The sequence below is a fragment of the Zophobas morio genome, unplaced genomic scaffold (genome assembly GCF_036711695.1).
Source record: "Zophobas morio isolate AGI-343-1 ecotype UQ-CSIRO unplaced genomic scaffold, CSIRO_AGI_Zmor_V1 ptg000895l, whole genome shotgun sequence".
In the NCBI taxonomy this organism is placed as follows: domain Eukaryota; kingdom Metazoa; phylum Arthropoda; class Insecta; order Coleoptera; family Tenebrionidae; genus Zophobas; species Zophobas morio.
Genome location: NW_026972997.1, coordinates 11,879 through 28,312, shown reverse-complemented (window position 1 = coordinate 28,312; position 16,434 = coordinate 11,879). Strand labels below are relative to the sequence as shown.

Sequence of the window (16,434 nt, the reverse complement as noted above, 5' to 3'; positions counted from 1 at the left end):
AAACTGTATTTTTGTCGATTTTTATTGAATTTGAACTATATTTCAACGTTTTTTGATGGTTCTGAGCCACCAAACACACTTAAAGCATGCAGAATCGACTCAGAATAGGAAAAGGAGACGTTTAGGTCAATTTTATGCATTCTGGCGTTCGTAGATACAAGAAAACTGTTAAAATTCTTCAGAAACGTCACTTTTGAAGTGTTTTCTTATACTTTTAAGCCAATCAGATAACCTACGGGCTCGGAAAGTGCAACGAAACCATCAAATTTTAGCTAGAAACTGTATTTTTGTCGATTTTTATTGAATTTGAACTATATTTCAACGTTTTTTGATGGTTCTGAGCCACCAAACACACTTAAAGCATGCAGAATCGACTCAGAATAGGAAAAGGAGAAGTTTAGGTCAATTTTATGCATTCTGGCGTTCGTAGATACAAGAAAACTGTTAAAATTCTTCAGAAACGTCACTTTTGAAGTGTTTTCTTGTACTTTTAAGCCAATCAGATACCCTACGGGCTCGGAAAGTGCAACGAAACCATCAAATTTTAGCTAGAAACTGTATTTTTGTCGATTTTTGTTGAATTTGAACTATATTTCAACGTTTTTTGATGGTTCTGAGCCACCAAACACACTTAAAACATGCAGAATCGACTCAGAATAGGAAAAGGAGACGTTTAGGTCAATTTTATGCATTCTGGCGTTCGTAGATACAATAAAACTGTTAAAATTCTTCAGAAACGTCACTTTTGAAGTGTTTTCTTGTACTTTTAAGCCAATCAGATACCCTACGGGCTCGGAAAGTGCAACGAAACCATCAAATTTTAGCTAGAAACTGTATTTTTGTCGATTTTTATTGAATTTGAACTATATTTCAACGTTTTTTGATGGTTCTGAGCCACCAAACACACTTAAAGCATGCAGAATCGACTCAGAATAGGAAAAGGAGACGTTTAGGTCAATTTTATGCATTCTGGCGTTCGTAGATACAAGAAAACTGTTAAAATTCTTCAGAAACGTCACTTTTGAAGTGTTTTCTTGTACTTTTAAGCCAATCAGATACCCTACGGGCTCGGAAAGTGCAACGAAACCATCAAATTTTAGCTAGAAACTGTATTTTTGTCGATTTTTATTGAATTTGAACTATTTTTCAACGTTTTTTGATGGTTCTGAGCCACCAAACACACTTAAAGCATGCAGAATCGACTCAGAATAGGAAAAGGAGACGTTTAGGTCAATTTTATGCATTCTGGCGTTCGTAGATACAAGAAAACTGTTAAAATTCTTCAGAAACGTCACTTTTGAAGTGTTTTCTTGTACTTTTAAGCCAATCAGATACCCAACGGGCTCGGAAAGTGCAACGAAACCATCAAATTTTAGCTAGAAACTGTATTTTTGTCGATTTTTATTGAATTTGAACTATATTTCAACGTTTTTTGATGGTTCTGAGCCACTAAACATACTTAAAGCATGCAGAATCGACTCAGAATAGGAAAAGGAGACGTTTAGGTCAATTTTATGCATTCTGGCGTTCGTAGATACAAGAAAACTGTTAAAATTCTTCAGAAACGTCACTTTTGAAGTGTTTTCTTGTACTTTTAAGCCAATCAGATACCCTACGGGCTCGGAAAGTGCAACGAAACCATCAAATTTTAGCTAGAAACTGTATTTTTGTCGATTTTTATTGAATTTGAACTATATTTCAACGTTTTTTGATGGTTCTGAGCCACCAAACACACTTAAAGCATGCAGAATCGACTCAGAATAGGAAAAGGAGACGTTTAGGTCAATTTTATGCATTCTGGCGTTCGTAGATACAAGAAAACTGTTAAAATTCTTCAGAAACGTCACTTTTGAAGTGTTTTCTTGTACTTTTAAGCCAATCAGATACCCTACGGGCTCGGAAAGTGCAACGAAACCATCAAATTTTAGCTAGAAACTGTATTTTTGTCGATTTATATTGAATTTGAACTATATTTCAACGTTTTTTGATGGTTCTGAGCCACCAAACACACTTAAAGCATGCAGAATCGACTCAGAATAGGAAAAGGAGACGTTTAGGTCAATTTTATGCATTCTGGCGTTCGTAGATACAAGAAAACTGTTAAAATTCTTCAGAAACGTCACTTTTGAAGTGTTTTCTTGTACTTTTAAGCCAATCAGATACCCTACGGGCTCGGAAAGTGCAACGAAACCATCAAATTTTAGCTAGAAACTGTATTTTTGTCGATTTTTATTGAATTTGAACTATATTTCAACGTTTTTTGATGGTTCTGAGCCACCAAACATACTTAAAGCATGCAGAATCGACTCAGAATAGGAAAAGGAGACGTTTAGGTCAATTTTATGCATTCTGGCGTTCGTAGATACAAGAAAACTGTTAAAATTCTTCAGAAACGTCACTTTTGAAGTGTTTTCTTGTACTTTTAAGCCAATCAGATACCCTACGGGCTCGGAAAGTGCAACGAAACCATCAAATTTTAGCTAGAAACTGTGTTTTTGTCGATTTTTATTGAATTTGAACTATATTTCAACGTTTTTTGATGGCTCTGAGCCACCAAACACACTTAAAGCATGCAGAATCGACTCAGAATAGGAAAAGGAGACGTTTAGGTCAATTTTATGCATTCTGGCGTTCGTAGATACAAGAAAACTGTTAAAATTCTTCAGAAACGTCACTTTTGAAGTGTTTTCTTGTACTTTTAAGCCAATCAGATACCCTACGGGCTCGGAAAGTGCAACGAAACCATCAAATTTTAGCTAGAAACTGTATTTTTGTCGATTTTTATTGAATTTGAACTATATTTCAACGTTTTTTGATGGTTCTGAGCCACCAAACACACTTAAAGCATGCAGAATCGACTCAGAATAGGAAAAGGAGACGTTAGTAGTTATATAGTGGGGCTGCTGGCTCAGGTCAAATGAGGTCAACCCGAGCTAGGAGCCCCACAACTTTTGATCGAGCGGTCATTGATCTTTTTGGTCGACAATTGACTGTTTGTGTATGAACGTGACTGACCTCGGCGTTGACCTTGCTTTGTCATCGCCTTGTGCTCGATCTATCTGACTCTATGTCCGTAGTCAGGTTGGCCGAGCGGTTTAAGGCGTCAGATTTAAGCTCTGATTCTCGAAAGAGAGCGTGGGTTCGAATCCCACACCTGACAGTTTTTTTTTATATGCAGTTCTACAGTTTTGTTTTGCGTTTAAATGAAACACAATTTAATATTACGTCATTTATTGAGGAAATATTTCATACAACCAATTGTATAGACACTTAGCATTATTTAAAGAACAGTAACATTTTTTATTTTTAGATATATGATTATCACATGATGGGATTTCTTTAGGCAATTTCACACAGTCTTCAATTGTTTCGAGGTTCACAACTTTGGGGCAGTCTTTTCCTAGCGTTTCCATGAGATAATTTTCTTTACATTTTCCTTTTACATATAAGACCTTCACTCCATGTTCCTTGATGTATTTGAGCAAAATTTCTTTTGCAAATATCTGATCCTTGGAGCCGTCATTAAATCTCAACATGTGATGGTAACGTTCTAGATATCTGGCTTGTTTCTTGGTTTTTTCATCGAGTTCGTTGAATTGTTTGGTGGATTTGAATGTTTCATGTATTGTGTTAATTCCATCGTATATCGTAAGTTCTTTTACAATGAATTCTTGCAGAGTAAAACCTTGTACGTCAACTACAACCAACTTCATCTTGTCAATTATTTCGACTGACTGAGAAGGAAGCGACTATGCAATTGTTTTTCTATCAATCCAACTATTGTGGGTGCTATTAAATCCTAACCACTTGACATACAGTTGGTTGCCTTTCTTTTTTAAAACTTTTTCAACGAGATACACACCTGGGTGCTTAACTTTTAGTAGTTCCATTTCATAGAAGCCACCTAAAATGTTTTCACCCTTTTCATCTTTCAAAAAATATGTGATGGGATTAGTGAGATTAATTTTCCTTATTACGAAAATTTCATTTGACCAATTGGGTGTGTATCCCTTATCAAAGATTCCACGATATTTACTTATTCTTACGTTGTCACCAACTGTAAATTTTTGTTTATTGCTAACTATTTTAATGCGAGTATAAGCAGCTTTTAGAATAGCTTTCTCATTACTTTTGTTAACTTGTGAGGGTTTCATTTTTATAGTACGATGATAAGAATTATTATATTGATGTACTACATTTGGCAATAAATCTAACCATTTATAATTTCCTTGCAAACTAAATTCTTTCCACATTAAATTTTTCAATGTGCGATTTACTCTTTCAACGATTGAGGCCTTTTTTAAACTGTAAACACTGTAATGATTAATTTTGTATTTTTTCATAAGATTTTGAAACTTTACATTATAGAATTCTTTTCCTTGATCTGTTTGTAAATTTTTGGGTAACCATACGATCTTGGATAAAATTGTTTCCATTGCAGTCGTTATTTGTTGAGAATCTTTCGATTTTACTGGAACAGCCCACACATATTTTGAGAAACAGTCAATAACAATAAGTATATATTTGTATCCTCTATTTGTCTTAGCATACGGTATCATTTCCACTAAATCTGCTTGTAATGTTTCGTTAATACCCTTAATTATCACCTTACGTCGTGTAAAATTAATTCTTACAGGTTTGTGCAGTTCTGCAACAATATCTCTTTTAATGGGAGTTGGTTCATACACCTTCTTGCGCTTCATTTTTATTGCTCTTGTGTTTATAATATGCTTTCTCGGACGTAACTAATGATTCTTCAAAATTCACAGGGCATTTTATTATCATTTCAGCGAACAAATCTGGTACATTTTCTGTTTTATTGAAGGCATATTTGAACGAGATACGGTCACCGTTACGTAATGAAAGTCCTTCCATTTCTTCTCTATTAAATATTTTGTTATTTACACAAATATTTATTTCATTGCTAGTAATATTTAATTTTGCAATTGAACCAATTTCTAAAGGAAACGTGTAGTGAGTTTCTTTAGACTTTAATATGTACGTGTTTTCGATGGTTTTAGCTGATTCGAAGTGAAATATTAGATTATAGAACATATAGTTCGAAATAGTAATCATAGCATCGTCAACTGAATCTGAAAGTTTAGTATGTTTCAGCAAATGACGTCCGAATTTATCCAGAGTCATATTAAGCAATAATTTTAGCTTCGCGTAGTTCTTCTATTATAGAAACGATTTCGTTTTGGTGACCTGAGTGGCCTGCTGTCTGGGAAGCGACTAACAACTTCAGTCTTTCAACTAATTCATTTGGATCTTCCCAATACACATAATCAACTTTATTTGCGTTTACTTCTTTAAACAATACTTGACCACCTTTCTTCGGCTTTTTATACTTCGTGAGAGTTGAGAACAATGGTCCTATAATATTTTTGTATTTCATAGAACTTGTACCCAATATTCGATCATTTTCATCGAAATTTCTTCGATATGCATTAGTTTTTTCTAGAATTTTTTTGTATATTTCTTTGTCTTCCACAGTAAAATGAATAGGCTTCTTTTTAAAAATGAGTTCATAAATTCCAGGCGTCCCTATAAATATCTCATTATCTATTTTTATATCTGGACCTACAAATTGTACCTCCTTCGAACCAATGTAAAATTTCTCTGAGAACGTGTCATGTCTTACGCCTGTTCTGTGATCAAATTTACTTTCTGTATCGTGATGCATTTCGTCAATATATTTTCTCGGTAATTCATCAAAATCATTTAAATATTCGTTGTAAACATCTGTATCAACGATGTTTTTAATATAATTTTTACTTAATTGAACAGATTTTTCAAGAACTTCATCGAAGTTGTAATTATCATTGTCTTTTTCGGGAATGTATTCGAACACATTGTTCTGTGCATCTGTTTTATTTATTGATTCCTCGAAATCTCCCTGTGACAGAATATCATATTTTGAACTAATCGGACTCATTCCTTGTTCTTTTTCGTTTTTGATTGTATCGATTCTTTTCACAAGGTTAGTAACTTTTGTAGCAATTCTTTTTTGTCTTGGTGTGAAAATTTCTTCTTGCATTGGTGTATTATTGATAGTTTTTTTGGCACGAACAGGAGATAGAATTGTATTTTCCAACTTTCGCTTTGTTGGTGTACTGTGCTCAATGTTCGATGCATTTTTTGTTTTCACATCTTGATTACTTTTTATTGCAGATTCACTTCTTCTCTCAATTAATGTTTCCAAATGTTTGGTAAGGGGTTCATACTTTTTTTCTTCATTTCTTTGAGTTGCTTTAATTAGTTCTAATTTTCTTTGTAAATCTTTTCTTTTCTTAATCAATTTCTTTTTTAAATCAAGCACATCTGATATTTTCGAATCCATGTCTCCTAAGACTTTCGAAAATACAAATAAACTGAATTAATCTATTTGAATTAAAGGCTTATATACGTATGCAACATTTCACAAACATTCTATAAAAAAAGACTAGTTTTTTTTTTTTTCATATTTCAATAGTATAGATGCACATGTTTTGTTTTGTAATGATCTCTTATATGATCTTTATAATAGCAATATATACAGGGTAAGTTAGGAGTATCTGTTTCACCTCCACATTTTGGACATTTATATTTTACAGGAACTGGCATGTTGACGGTTTAAGATACTTTTATAGACTGAAATTATGGAAATGGGTCAATGAAATTATCAAATCCTTTTCTAAACCTACCACTACGAATTTCGTTCTCTTTATCGACTACTAAAAATTCATAACTATTTTGCCAGCAAAATGAACAGATTTCTTTAAATTTATCAAATGTGATATCAGTACCGATATGATCATCATAAATATGACGCAAGTTTAAATTATCTTGCTTAAATAAAATAATAAAATTTGCGTTGTCTCTTATTAGATGTTTAGGAATACATGTGTATGTTTGACATAAATAAAAACAATCTATATTTCTGTGTCGTCCCATGCTAAAATATTCTTTCATTAAATTTTGCTTGTCACATGCCACGTCGTCAAAAATGAAGACAGAATTAGTTTTAGCTTTGTGCGCTGGTGGTATGTTGTTATTGTCGAAATTGTTAAAACTATAAAAATTTATACCTTTAATAGGTTTTAGAAGATTTTCCAAATATTGATATTTTGGTTGGAAAAGAGATTTAGAATACACGTAGACATTTTCAAATCTTAAACCATTTGGATGTTCGATTAAACCTATCATAACATTAGTTTTTCCGCAATTAGACGGTCCGACAATTATACATCTTACTGTCGATGGTAAAAGATCTCCGTGTCTTTTATTCTCACTGTTAATTTTGATATCGTTATTGCTTATCGGCAATTTAAGGTTTTGAGGGATCAAACGCATTTCGACATCTAATTAAGAAACCGACATGTGGAGGGGTATAAATACTAAATTTTTCTACGATTCCATTAGTATTTTAGCTGATACGAAAGTTTGAGTATAAATGAAGATTACGAAGCGAACAAGGAACAGTCGTCGTAGTGAGACCCACAGAAAAACATATTGTGGACGTGGGATCGTAAATTCGGTTATTAATAAATTACCGTTTGAACTTCATATTCCGGGTTATAACTTTTGTGGACCAGGAACTAAATTAGAAAAACGATTAGCAAGAGGAGATAAAGGTCGAAATCAATTAGACGAAGCTTGCAAATTTCACGATATAGCTTACAGTGAACATAAAGATTTGGAAAATCGACATAAAGCCGATAAAGTTCTATTAGATAAAGCAAAACTTAGACTACGTTCTTCGGACGCATCTTTCGGGGAAAAAGCTGCTGCCTTAGGTGTTGCGGCTGCTATGAAAGCTAAAATAAAACTTGGTATGGGTTGTCGAATCAAAAGAAAAACTATTAGACGTGGAAAGGCCTTGAATTTTAACGTTTTAAGAAAATCCGCCAGGCTTGCTTTAAAAAATAAGAAATTTAAGAATATGAAGGATGCTGTAAAAGTGGCCATGAGAGCAGTAAAATCATCAAAAGGAAAAAAGAGAGTGAGACCTCTTCGTCACAGACGTATAATACCCATACCGAAAAGTGGTGGATTTTTACCGCTACTACCAATATTTGCCGCTTTAGGCGCTCTGGGATCTTTAGGTGGTGGTGCAGCAGCCGTTGCAAAAGCTGTTAACGATGCTAAATCAGCTAAAGAACAGTTGAAAGAAAACCAAAGACACAATCAGAAAATGGAGTCGATATCTGTAGGAAAGTCAGGGAGTGGATTATATTTGAAACCATATAAAAGAGGATATGGTCTTTTTTTAGCCCCATCAAAATTTCAAAAGAACTCCCGATAAATCTTCCAAAACATGCTCTCACCAACATCGACATTTGCAAATATGTAAAGCGTTTGAAAATTCCTCGCTTCAGAGGAGTTTTTATGAAAGATTCGCTTCCAAATATAGTGCACCTTAATGAGTGTGGTATATTAAATCTAGACAATAAGGAAGGTTTCAATACCAAACTGACGAATACGGAAATAGAATAAAGAAATTTAAAATGTCAACACCAAACTTAATAATCAGAGGAAATAATAATATATTAAAATCGGAACTTAAATGTACCCTTGATATAAATTTTTCAAGAAAGGATTCCTTAGGAAGTTTATTAGGATTTAAGAACAACATTCTGAAAGCGCATAAAACTCATATATCAGATTTTCCAGCAAAAATTTTAAAAGTGAATGCTCTTTGCGTTTATTGTAATATAGTAACTGGTTCATATAAGAACGGAAATCCCGTTCACGTAATACATCAATTTTTTCCAACAGTACCTCCCGGTTACAAAATAGTGGAGCGACCATTAAATGTTATATATCTACCAATTAATACGAAACAAATAGATGAGATAATCGTTAAAATAACAGATCAAGAAGGAAATATTGTTAGTTTTAGAGGTGAAGAGGTGGGTGTACGTTTGCATCTTAAGAAGCTCACGTGATGGGTATTATTTTTAATGAAAATCTAAAAAACCGAAATTCGGTATATATAAATAGGACGATGAAAAGAAAATCAGTCAGTCCTTCTACAAGGATCAAACGTTTAACATTAGGGAATCGTAGATTTCTTGAATCTCTAGGATTAACGGTTTTGAAATAATATTTTTATCCAGTATAAAAAACAGCAATGAATTTTGAAATATTAAACGTAAACGAAAAAGCTGCATATGATCATTCAATTTATTATGGAGAAAGACATACACACTTGCCTTATTCTAACAGTTCATATAACTATGATGATGAAATAAGAATTCCAATTGAACATCAAGATTTATACACTTTTCCTCATTTGAGTACATTGCATATAGAGGGTAAGATTATTGTGAAAAATGAAATCGATGAAATTGTACAGAAACCAGAAATCAAATTTGTAAATAATGGCGTTCTTTTGTTGTTTAATCAAATAAGATATGAAATTGCTGGAGTCGTTGTGGATAGTATTAGAAACCCAGGGTTAGCGTCCACCATGAAAGGATATGTAACGTATAACAGTAATGAAAGCGTAGCTCTAGAGAATGCTGGATGGTTTCCTAAAAAAGATTCGAATATAATTAAAGAAAATGGAACTTTTGAAGTTTCGATTCCATTAAAAATAATTTTTGGCTTTTGCGAAGATTTCAAAAAGGCTATTTTGAATGTAAGACAAGAGCTTGTTTTAGTTCGTTCTAATACCGATGTAAATGCTTTAATTTCTTCAAATGATAAATACAAAATTAAAGTAGAACTTAGTAAAATATGCTGGAAAATGCATCACTTGTCCGTGTCCGATGCCGAAAGGATCGCCTTGATCGATATTGTAAGAAGCAACAGGGAATTGGATATTATGTTTAGAAGTAAAGAATTACATGAATTTGCGCCACCAGTTCAATCGATAACTAATACTTGGACTATTAAAACTTCCTTAGAAAAACCTCAGTACATACTTTTTGCATTGCAACAGGGAAGAAAAAATCAATTGAAGAAAAACTACAGTCAATTTGATCATTGTAATCTGAGAGATGTCAAATTGTATCTTAACGATACCATGTATCCCTACGACAACTTGAATGTTGATTTCACAAATAATCGTTATGCAATTCTCTATGATATGTTTAAAGAGTTCCAGACATCGTTCTTATCCAAAACTAGCGAGCCATTATTCGATAAGGATGAATTTAAAGAAAAGACACCCATAGTAGTAATCGACTGTTCTAAACAAACGGAAGCTTTGAAGAGAGGCCCCGTTACAATTACGTTGTGGTTTGAAACGACCGCAGGTATTCCAGCAGACACCACAGCCTACTGTCTTATTCTTCACGACCGAATGGTAAAATACATTCCTGCACAAGATGTCGTCAGAGTGTTGTGAATAATTTAAAATGTTACTGTATTTAAAATTAATGTATTATGTTTGAGGGGTAAATAAAACTACATATACAACCATTTTTGTGTATTTTATTTATGACAACCAAAAATTACATCTAAAGTTTTCTTATAATCATCTAATTTAATTGAGGGCCATCTTGCTGCATCTGGTCCTTCGGTCCATCCTAATGGTAATTCAGGATTAGCTTCACCTTTGACAATGTTCTTTTTGAGCCAGGTGAAAATTCTTTTGTGCTCCTGATTTTCAGAGGGTTTAAATGTGAAGGAATCGTAATTGATTATCGTTAGAGCCTCAAAGAATGTAGTGAGTGCTTTGTGATTTGCCAAATATGCAGCTCGACACATAAATTCGTCAACACATTGCTCGATCCGTCGGTAATTTTTCTGGATATTTTCAACAGGATAGAAGATATCCCCCAGATTCTGCCAGCGATGATCACTTAATAATTTATAAATAAAAGATTTATAAACTAGTGAATTATCAAGGTAGTTGGTGGTCATTAAAAACTCCAAAGAAGCATAATTTAAATTTTCAATGTTGTCTCTTTCACATATATTTAGAAATGCATCAATATAACTGTCAAGAGATTGTTTCTTTTGTAGGAGTACACATATGTCAAGAGTAAAAAAACCAACTTCATTTTCAGCAATCCATTTAAATACTTCATCCGGTACAATAAATTCGGCTTTTTCAATAATGTAAAGGAACAAATTTAATTTTGTCCTATCATTCGCAGCGGCGCGAAGATAAATTTTATACACATTTTCGGATGCACAAAATGCTTGCAAATCAACAAACTGTCTCAAGTCAGACATTGTAGTAATGTGAAATCACCAACATCGAATAAATCATCAGCTAACTTAAACTGCTTTTATATTATAATTCCCCACTCTTCACATTTCTGGTGGCGAAATATGATATCCCCAAGGTCGCGTATCCGTTGCAAATCTTGTAACAATTCTCTTATCATCATTATGGCTGAGAACTATTTTCTCCTGTTTTATTGTGTAAACAATATGATGTTTTGATTTGATGAGATTTTGGGACTTTTCGTAATTTCGGCTATTAAATAAGCATTCTTTATAATTTTCGAATGTTATTGTTTTAAGTGAAGCTTTCGTACTACCTTTGGATTTCTTAACTACCTTTTTATTAAAATCATCCTTTGCAACTCTATATGCATACATTTTCGATCTGAGACCCACAAATTCTAACATAATCTTACCGTTATTTTCATCTTTCATCAAACCTGGCACTTTTTTATTTTTTTGTTCTATACCATAAACATTATACAAATCATAGTCTGAAGTATCAAACCGATGAGAATCTTTCTTAATATATTCGTATATATCACCTACATGAAATTCGTAAATTAGACTGTCAGTGTCGGTGTAAAGCAACTTTGCATTATTGTTAAATGTTTCCTTAATATAACCATAGTGGAATTCATAGAGAAAAGTTTTAGAAATATCTAAAATACAAAAACCGACATAAATTGGTTTATTTAAAAACACCTCTAATTTACTCATTTCGATGATAGCTGAATCATCATCAAATACAACGGAACTGTGAAAATTTGGTTTAGAAATAAGAGAACGAACTCCCCATCGTCCCTCCCATTTACTGACCAATCGAATATCCCTATGTTTTCGAACATTTTCCATGCATTTACCATAAATAGCGTTAATCATTAATTTAAAAAAATCTTTTTCAAAATCGTTCTTCGCTTGCTGTCTAAGCCTTGTATTTAAATCTATATATTCCTTTAACCACGCAGACTGTTCGAATTTAAGAACACGATGTACACATTTTATTTTCATACCAAATTTTATATACATTTTTAAATTCCTATAATGTATAACATAATTTTTCTTAGGATATAAAGTCAATAACAACTTTTTAAGTTTAGATCTTGAAATGGGAGGTATCATGTGCTCTGGAGCTAAAGGTAAATCGCTATGTATTTCATGCAAATCTACTGGATAATCCAAATCGCATTCAATAATATAACCAGTTGTGGAATTATCAGAAGTATCTAAGATATCTGAAATATTGAAATTTTCTACAAATTCAAATTTCCCATACGGTAAACATTGAGACATTGCCGCTCCGTAAAGGTTATTAACATCAAAATACATTAAATAGGTACTATCTTGTGAAGGATCATATTCGTCTTTATTCATGTACTTATTATTGGCTTTACCGTATCTATTAGAACATTGGGAAACTCCACCTCTAATACCTCTCTCCACAAAAAGGACTTTATCTATGTCCGTTAAGAGTTCTAGTTTAATTTTTGTCGTTTTTAACATGGCATCAAATGTTAAGCCTGGTGCAGTATAATAATGTAAGGGATCAAGTTGATAAGTATTTAAACACGTAGTTCGAAATGCTTCGAATACGTCGGCTAGAAGAAGCACATCTGTTTTTAAATATAAATCGGAATATTCTCCTAATGTACGAATATTGAAAGTATTCCAAACTTTGATAGCGTGAGAATAATCTTCATCTTTAACATCTTGTTCGTATAAGCGGCTATAAAATTCCTTTTTTTCGGGTAGTTTTGTTTCAAGGAGTTTCTCCCAGGAATTTATATAATCATAAGGAAACACTCCTTTTCTGTTTAACAAATAAAATTCTTCCATATTATTACAATTTGTCTGAGTAATAATTTTTTGTGAATTATCTAAATTGGAAGAAAGCTTGTCTAAACTGTAGGGCATAAATCTGAAAGAATCAATAAATCGTAAACTAACTTTTGTATCATCGACAAATTTAGTAAATGAAATATATCTTTCTTTATTGATGGGAAGCAATTTAATGTCACCTTTTATTGAATTTGAAAGTTCTTTAATAAAAAAATGTGCGTCATATCCACTCATATTATGAAACACCACAGGTATAACACAAATATCTTTATAATTTAAATTACAATTCTGATGTGCAGCGCCCCTATACATTCCAGTTAAGTGATTATGATCGCGCACTTTAACGTTATTTTCTGAAAATGTTTTTTTACATATATGACATATTTGTGAGGATTCAAACTGCTCACGTTCTTGTGTAGTTAATTTTTCCATAGATATAATGTTTTGAAATTTGTTGTTACAAAAATGAGCCAATTGATTTAACTCTTGAACAAACCATTGGATGCAATCTTTACCTCGATACAAACGAAATCTGGAAAGAGAATTATCATATGAACAGTGAAAATAGTATGCAACACTGTATGCAACATGTTTTTGATAAGGATTGGTTTTACAAGTAGTGGACATGTGGTCTTTTGAATAATCAAGAAGAATACTCTCGAGATCTGCGTATATAGTAAAAGGTACTTTCTCTTGATATCTATAATTTTGAAAATACAAATAATTTTCGTTTTCTGATGGCAATCTTATGGAATATTTATTAATACTCTGACATGTAGTTTTATGTTTTTGGAGTAACTCCTCTGTAGTGAAATGATTTAAACATCTTTCGCATATATAAAATTTACATTTATGGAGGGAAAGTTGCTTAGCTAAAAGAGCTGACAAATTTTTGATCCACACGAAATGATAGAGCAATTGACGATCTTCAAAGTGATCATTGTCGTTTTTTGTATTTTGTATTTGTGTTTCAGCAGGTAGCATAAGCAAATTAATTACTTTATTAGAATTTAAAAACCTTGTGCTTAAACGACAAGGTAAAACTTTTTTCTCCTCGATGCAGTACAAATTAATTGCAAGATTGTTGAGTTCTTCAAATTTTTGAATGTCTTTAATTGTGATTGGAAAGTCTAAATTATCATATTTCAACACATTTTTGAAGTGTGGATACGACGATTTTCGATGTGAATTTTTATCGGTAGGGAATAAAGCTGAAACTATTGCCCATAGAAAACAATATTCATCATCATTTTGAACATTAATTATTGCATGTTTTTTTTTAATGCAAGCTGGTGTGGACACGAAAGTTGAGTAACCAAATTTGATTGGATCATATTTATTTATGTTAATTTTCAATCCTAAAATCTCATACAACGCCCAACCGGAGTCCTTTTCCGCAAATTCTTCTAATTTCTTCATTATCTTATCAACAACGTTCTCTTCGTACCATTGCTTTAAATCTGTATATGTATCAATGTGCTGATTTTTTGTGGAGAATGTTTTAACGTCTGTTTCACCAGAGTGCGGTTTAATAAAATTTGCCGAAAAAATTACATTTACTTTTAGCATCGTGTTTTTTAGCTCTTTTCTAATTCTAAACATAAAACATTTAAAAGATTGTCGAAAAAACTGAAGAGGATCTTTAATGTGATGATTAATTATAAATCCTGTACGAATTCTTTGTTCAAAACAAGATTCTATGTCTTGCCAGGTTACGTTTGCCGTAGGTTTAAATTTGTCTCTTTTAAAATAACCTTCTCCAATTTTTAGAGACAATTGTTTTTTTTTATTTAAAAGCTTGAAGCGGTAAAATTTTAAATAAGCTAGACTTGTTTCTAAGGAATTAGCATTTTCTAAAATATTTTCTCGATGTATTTTACATCTAAGTGCTTTTCTAATTATTCTAATGCTGGTATTTATATATACTAAAAAATTTTTAATTTCTTCGATTGTTTTGATTTTACTAATATATTCATGAATTAGCTTAAGCGAGCCTTTACATATAGCCGTCACTGTTTCCTGCGGATGCATTTCTTTTTTTTTTTTTTGCTGTCGAACTTGTTTATCACAGTAGAAAGAAGAGCACTATTATTTTTCTTTATTTTTCTGTGGAATACCTTCTTATTTATATGTGAACGAAATTTCCGATTGTAACTCACAACTCAACAAATTTAATAAAAATCAGCGAAAAATGAGACGCGTATTTTTGCAAGCTCAGAAAAACAACTAAATTATCAACTTCAGCGTAATTAAGAAAATGTAATCTGTAGTAAAAGTGGAGGAAAATAGCAAGAGTGGGGATTGATAATGTGTATAAATGGGAGATCACCCGCAAGAGTTATAACAGTCCTCAACAAATTGAAGATCACAGTCAGTCCTCAACACTTAAGAAAAATATATATAAACAACAAAATGGGTAAGCTTGTCTTTATTACTATTAAATAAAAATCCTAATTGTTTTTTCTTTTTTTTTATTTAGAGCAATTTGTCATATGCCCGTTTGACAGAAGCCATAGGCTTCTTGAGAGCCGATTGAAGCGCCATATTTTTAATTGTCATCGTGAGGCCTGGGAGCGGGAGAGATGTCTTCGTGAGGCTGCTTCCAGAGCATCCCATACGCCACCATCACCACCACCACGAGCACCACCACCACCGCCAATAATAGAATGCCCAGACAACTGGGATAATGAAATTAGTCAAACGTACGTCCCCTCCATGAGTAGGGAGCTGCTTCTGGACAGAACGGCAATCAATAATTATAAGTCAGTTTTTAGAAGAAAATAATAAAATAATTATAGTAATTTGTTTCGGTCCGTTTATCGCTACCACCCTACCATGACTTACCACCTATACAAGCTTGCTATTCGAGTGTGTGTATACAAGAACATAACTAGTCTAAAATGTTTCTGCCTATCAACGTGATGGTACTATTAAGTGCGCTTGTTGAAAACAACTTATATATCTATACCACGCCAAACATAACTCTTCTGTATATTCAGACGTATGAAAAGGAATGTTGGGAAAAAATGACTCCGATCAATATAATCGAAACCAGTTATCATCTCTTCTATGCGAAAAATATCACAACGCAAAATTATTTGGCTTACAAGATAAAAACAGAACAAGGAAATCGACAATTTTCTCAATGGTTAATAATCGAAAATATTAACAGTAGTAACAATTCAAAGGAAATCTTTGATTTTTGTTTAAGAAACGATCATGTGTGGTCTGCTTCACTTTTTCTCATATTCTCGATAATGACCGTAATAGTAGCATGCTGGGATTTGGCGAGCCGTTAGTGCTAATTGTGGTGGTGGTGGTGGTGGTGGTGGTGGTGCTGTTGAATACATATATAGGTTACTTCGCAACAACAAAGTACTCATTCTATCCAAACAATGTTAGGCTTAAACTGCACACTTATTTTATCGACCA

General features: G+C 32.7%; 2 protein-coding genes across 2 annotated transcripts; one reads left to right on the top strand and one right to left on the bottom strand.

Moving 5' to 3' along the window:
• Nucleotides 1-11,247: 11,247 nt before the first annotated feature.
• Nucleotides 11,248-12,999, bottom strand: LOC135122124 (uncharacterized). Its single transcript, XM_064046349.1, has one exon. The coding sequence runs from the start codon at nt 12,997-12,999 to the stop codon at nt 11,248-11,250; it is 1,752 nt and encodes a 583-aa protein (XP_063902419.1).
• Nucleotides 13,000-14,807: 1,808 nt separating this feature from the next.
• Nucleotides 14,808-15,803, top strand: LOC135122125 (uncharacterized). Its single transcript, XM_064046351.1, has 2 exons — nt 14,808-15,418; nt 15,482-15,803. Exons 1-2 carry the CDS (start codon nt 15,310-15,312, stop codon nt 15,784-15,786), a joined length of 414 nt encoding a protein of 137 aa, XP_063902421.1. The 5' UTR covers nt 14,808-15,309; the 3' UTR covers nt 15,787-15,803.
• Nucleotides 15,804-16,434: the final 631 nt, after the last annotated feature.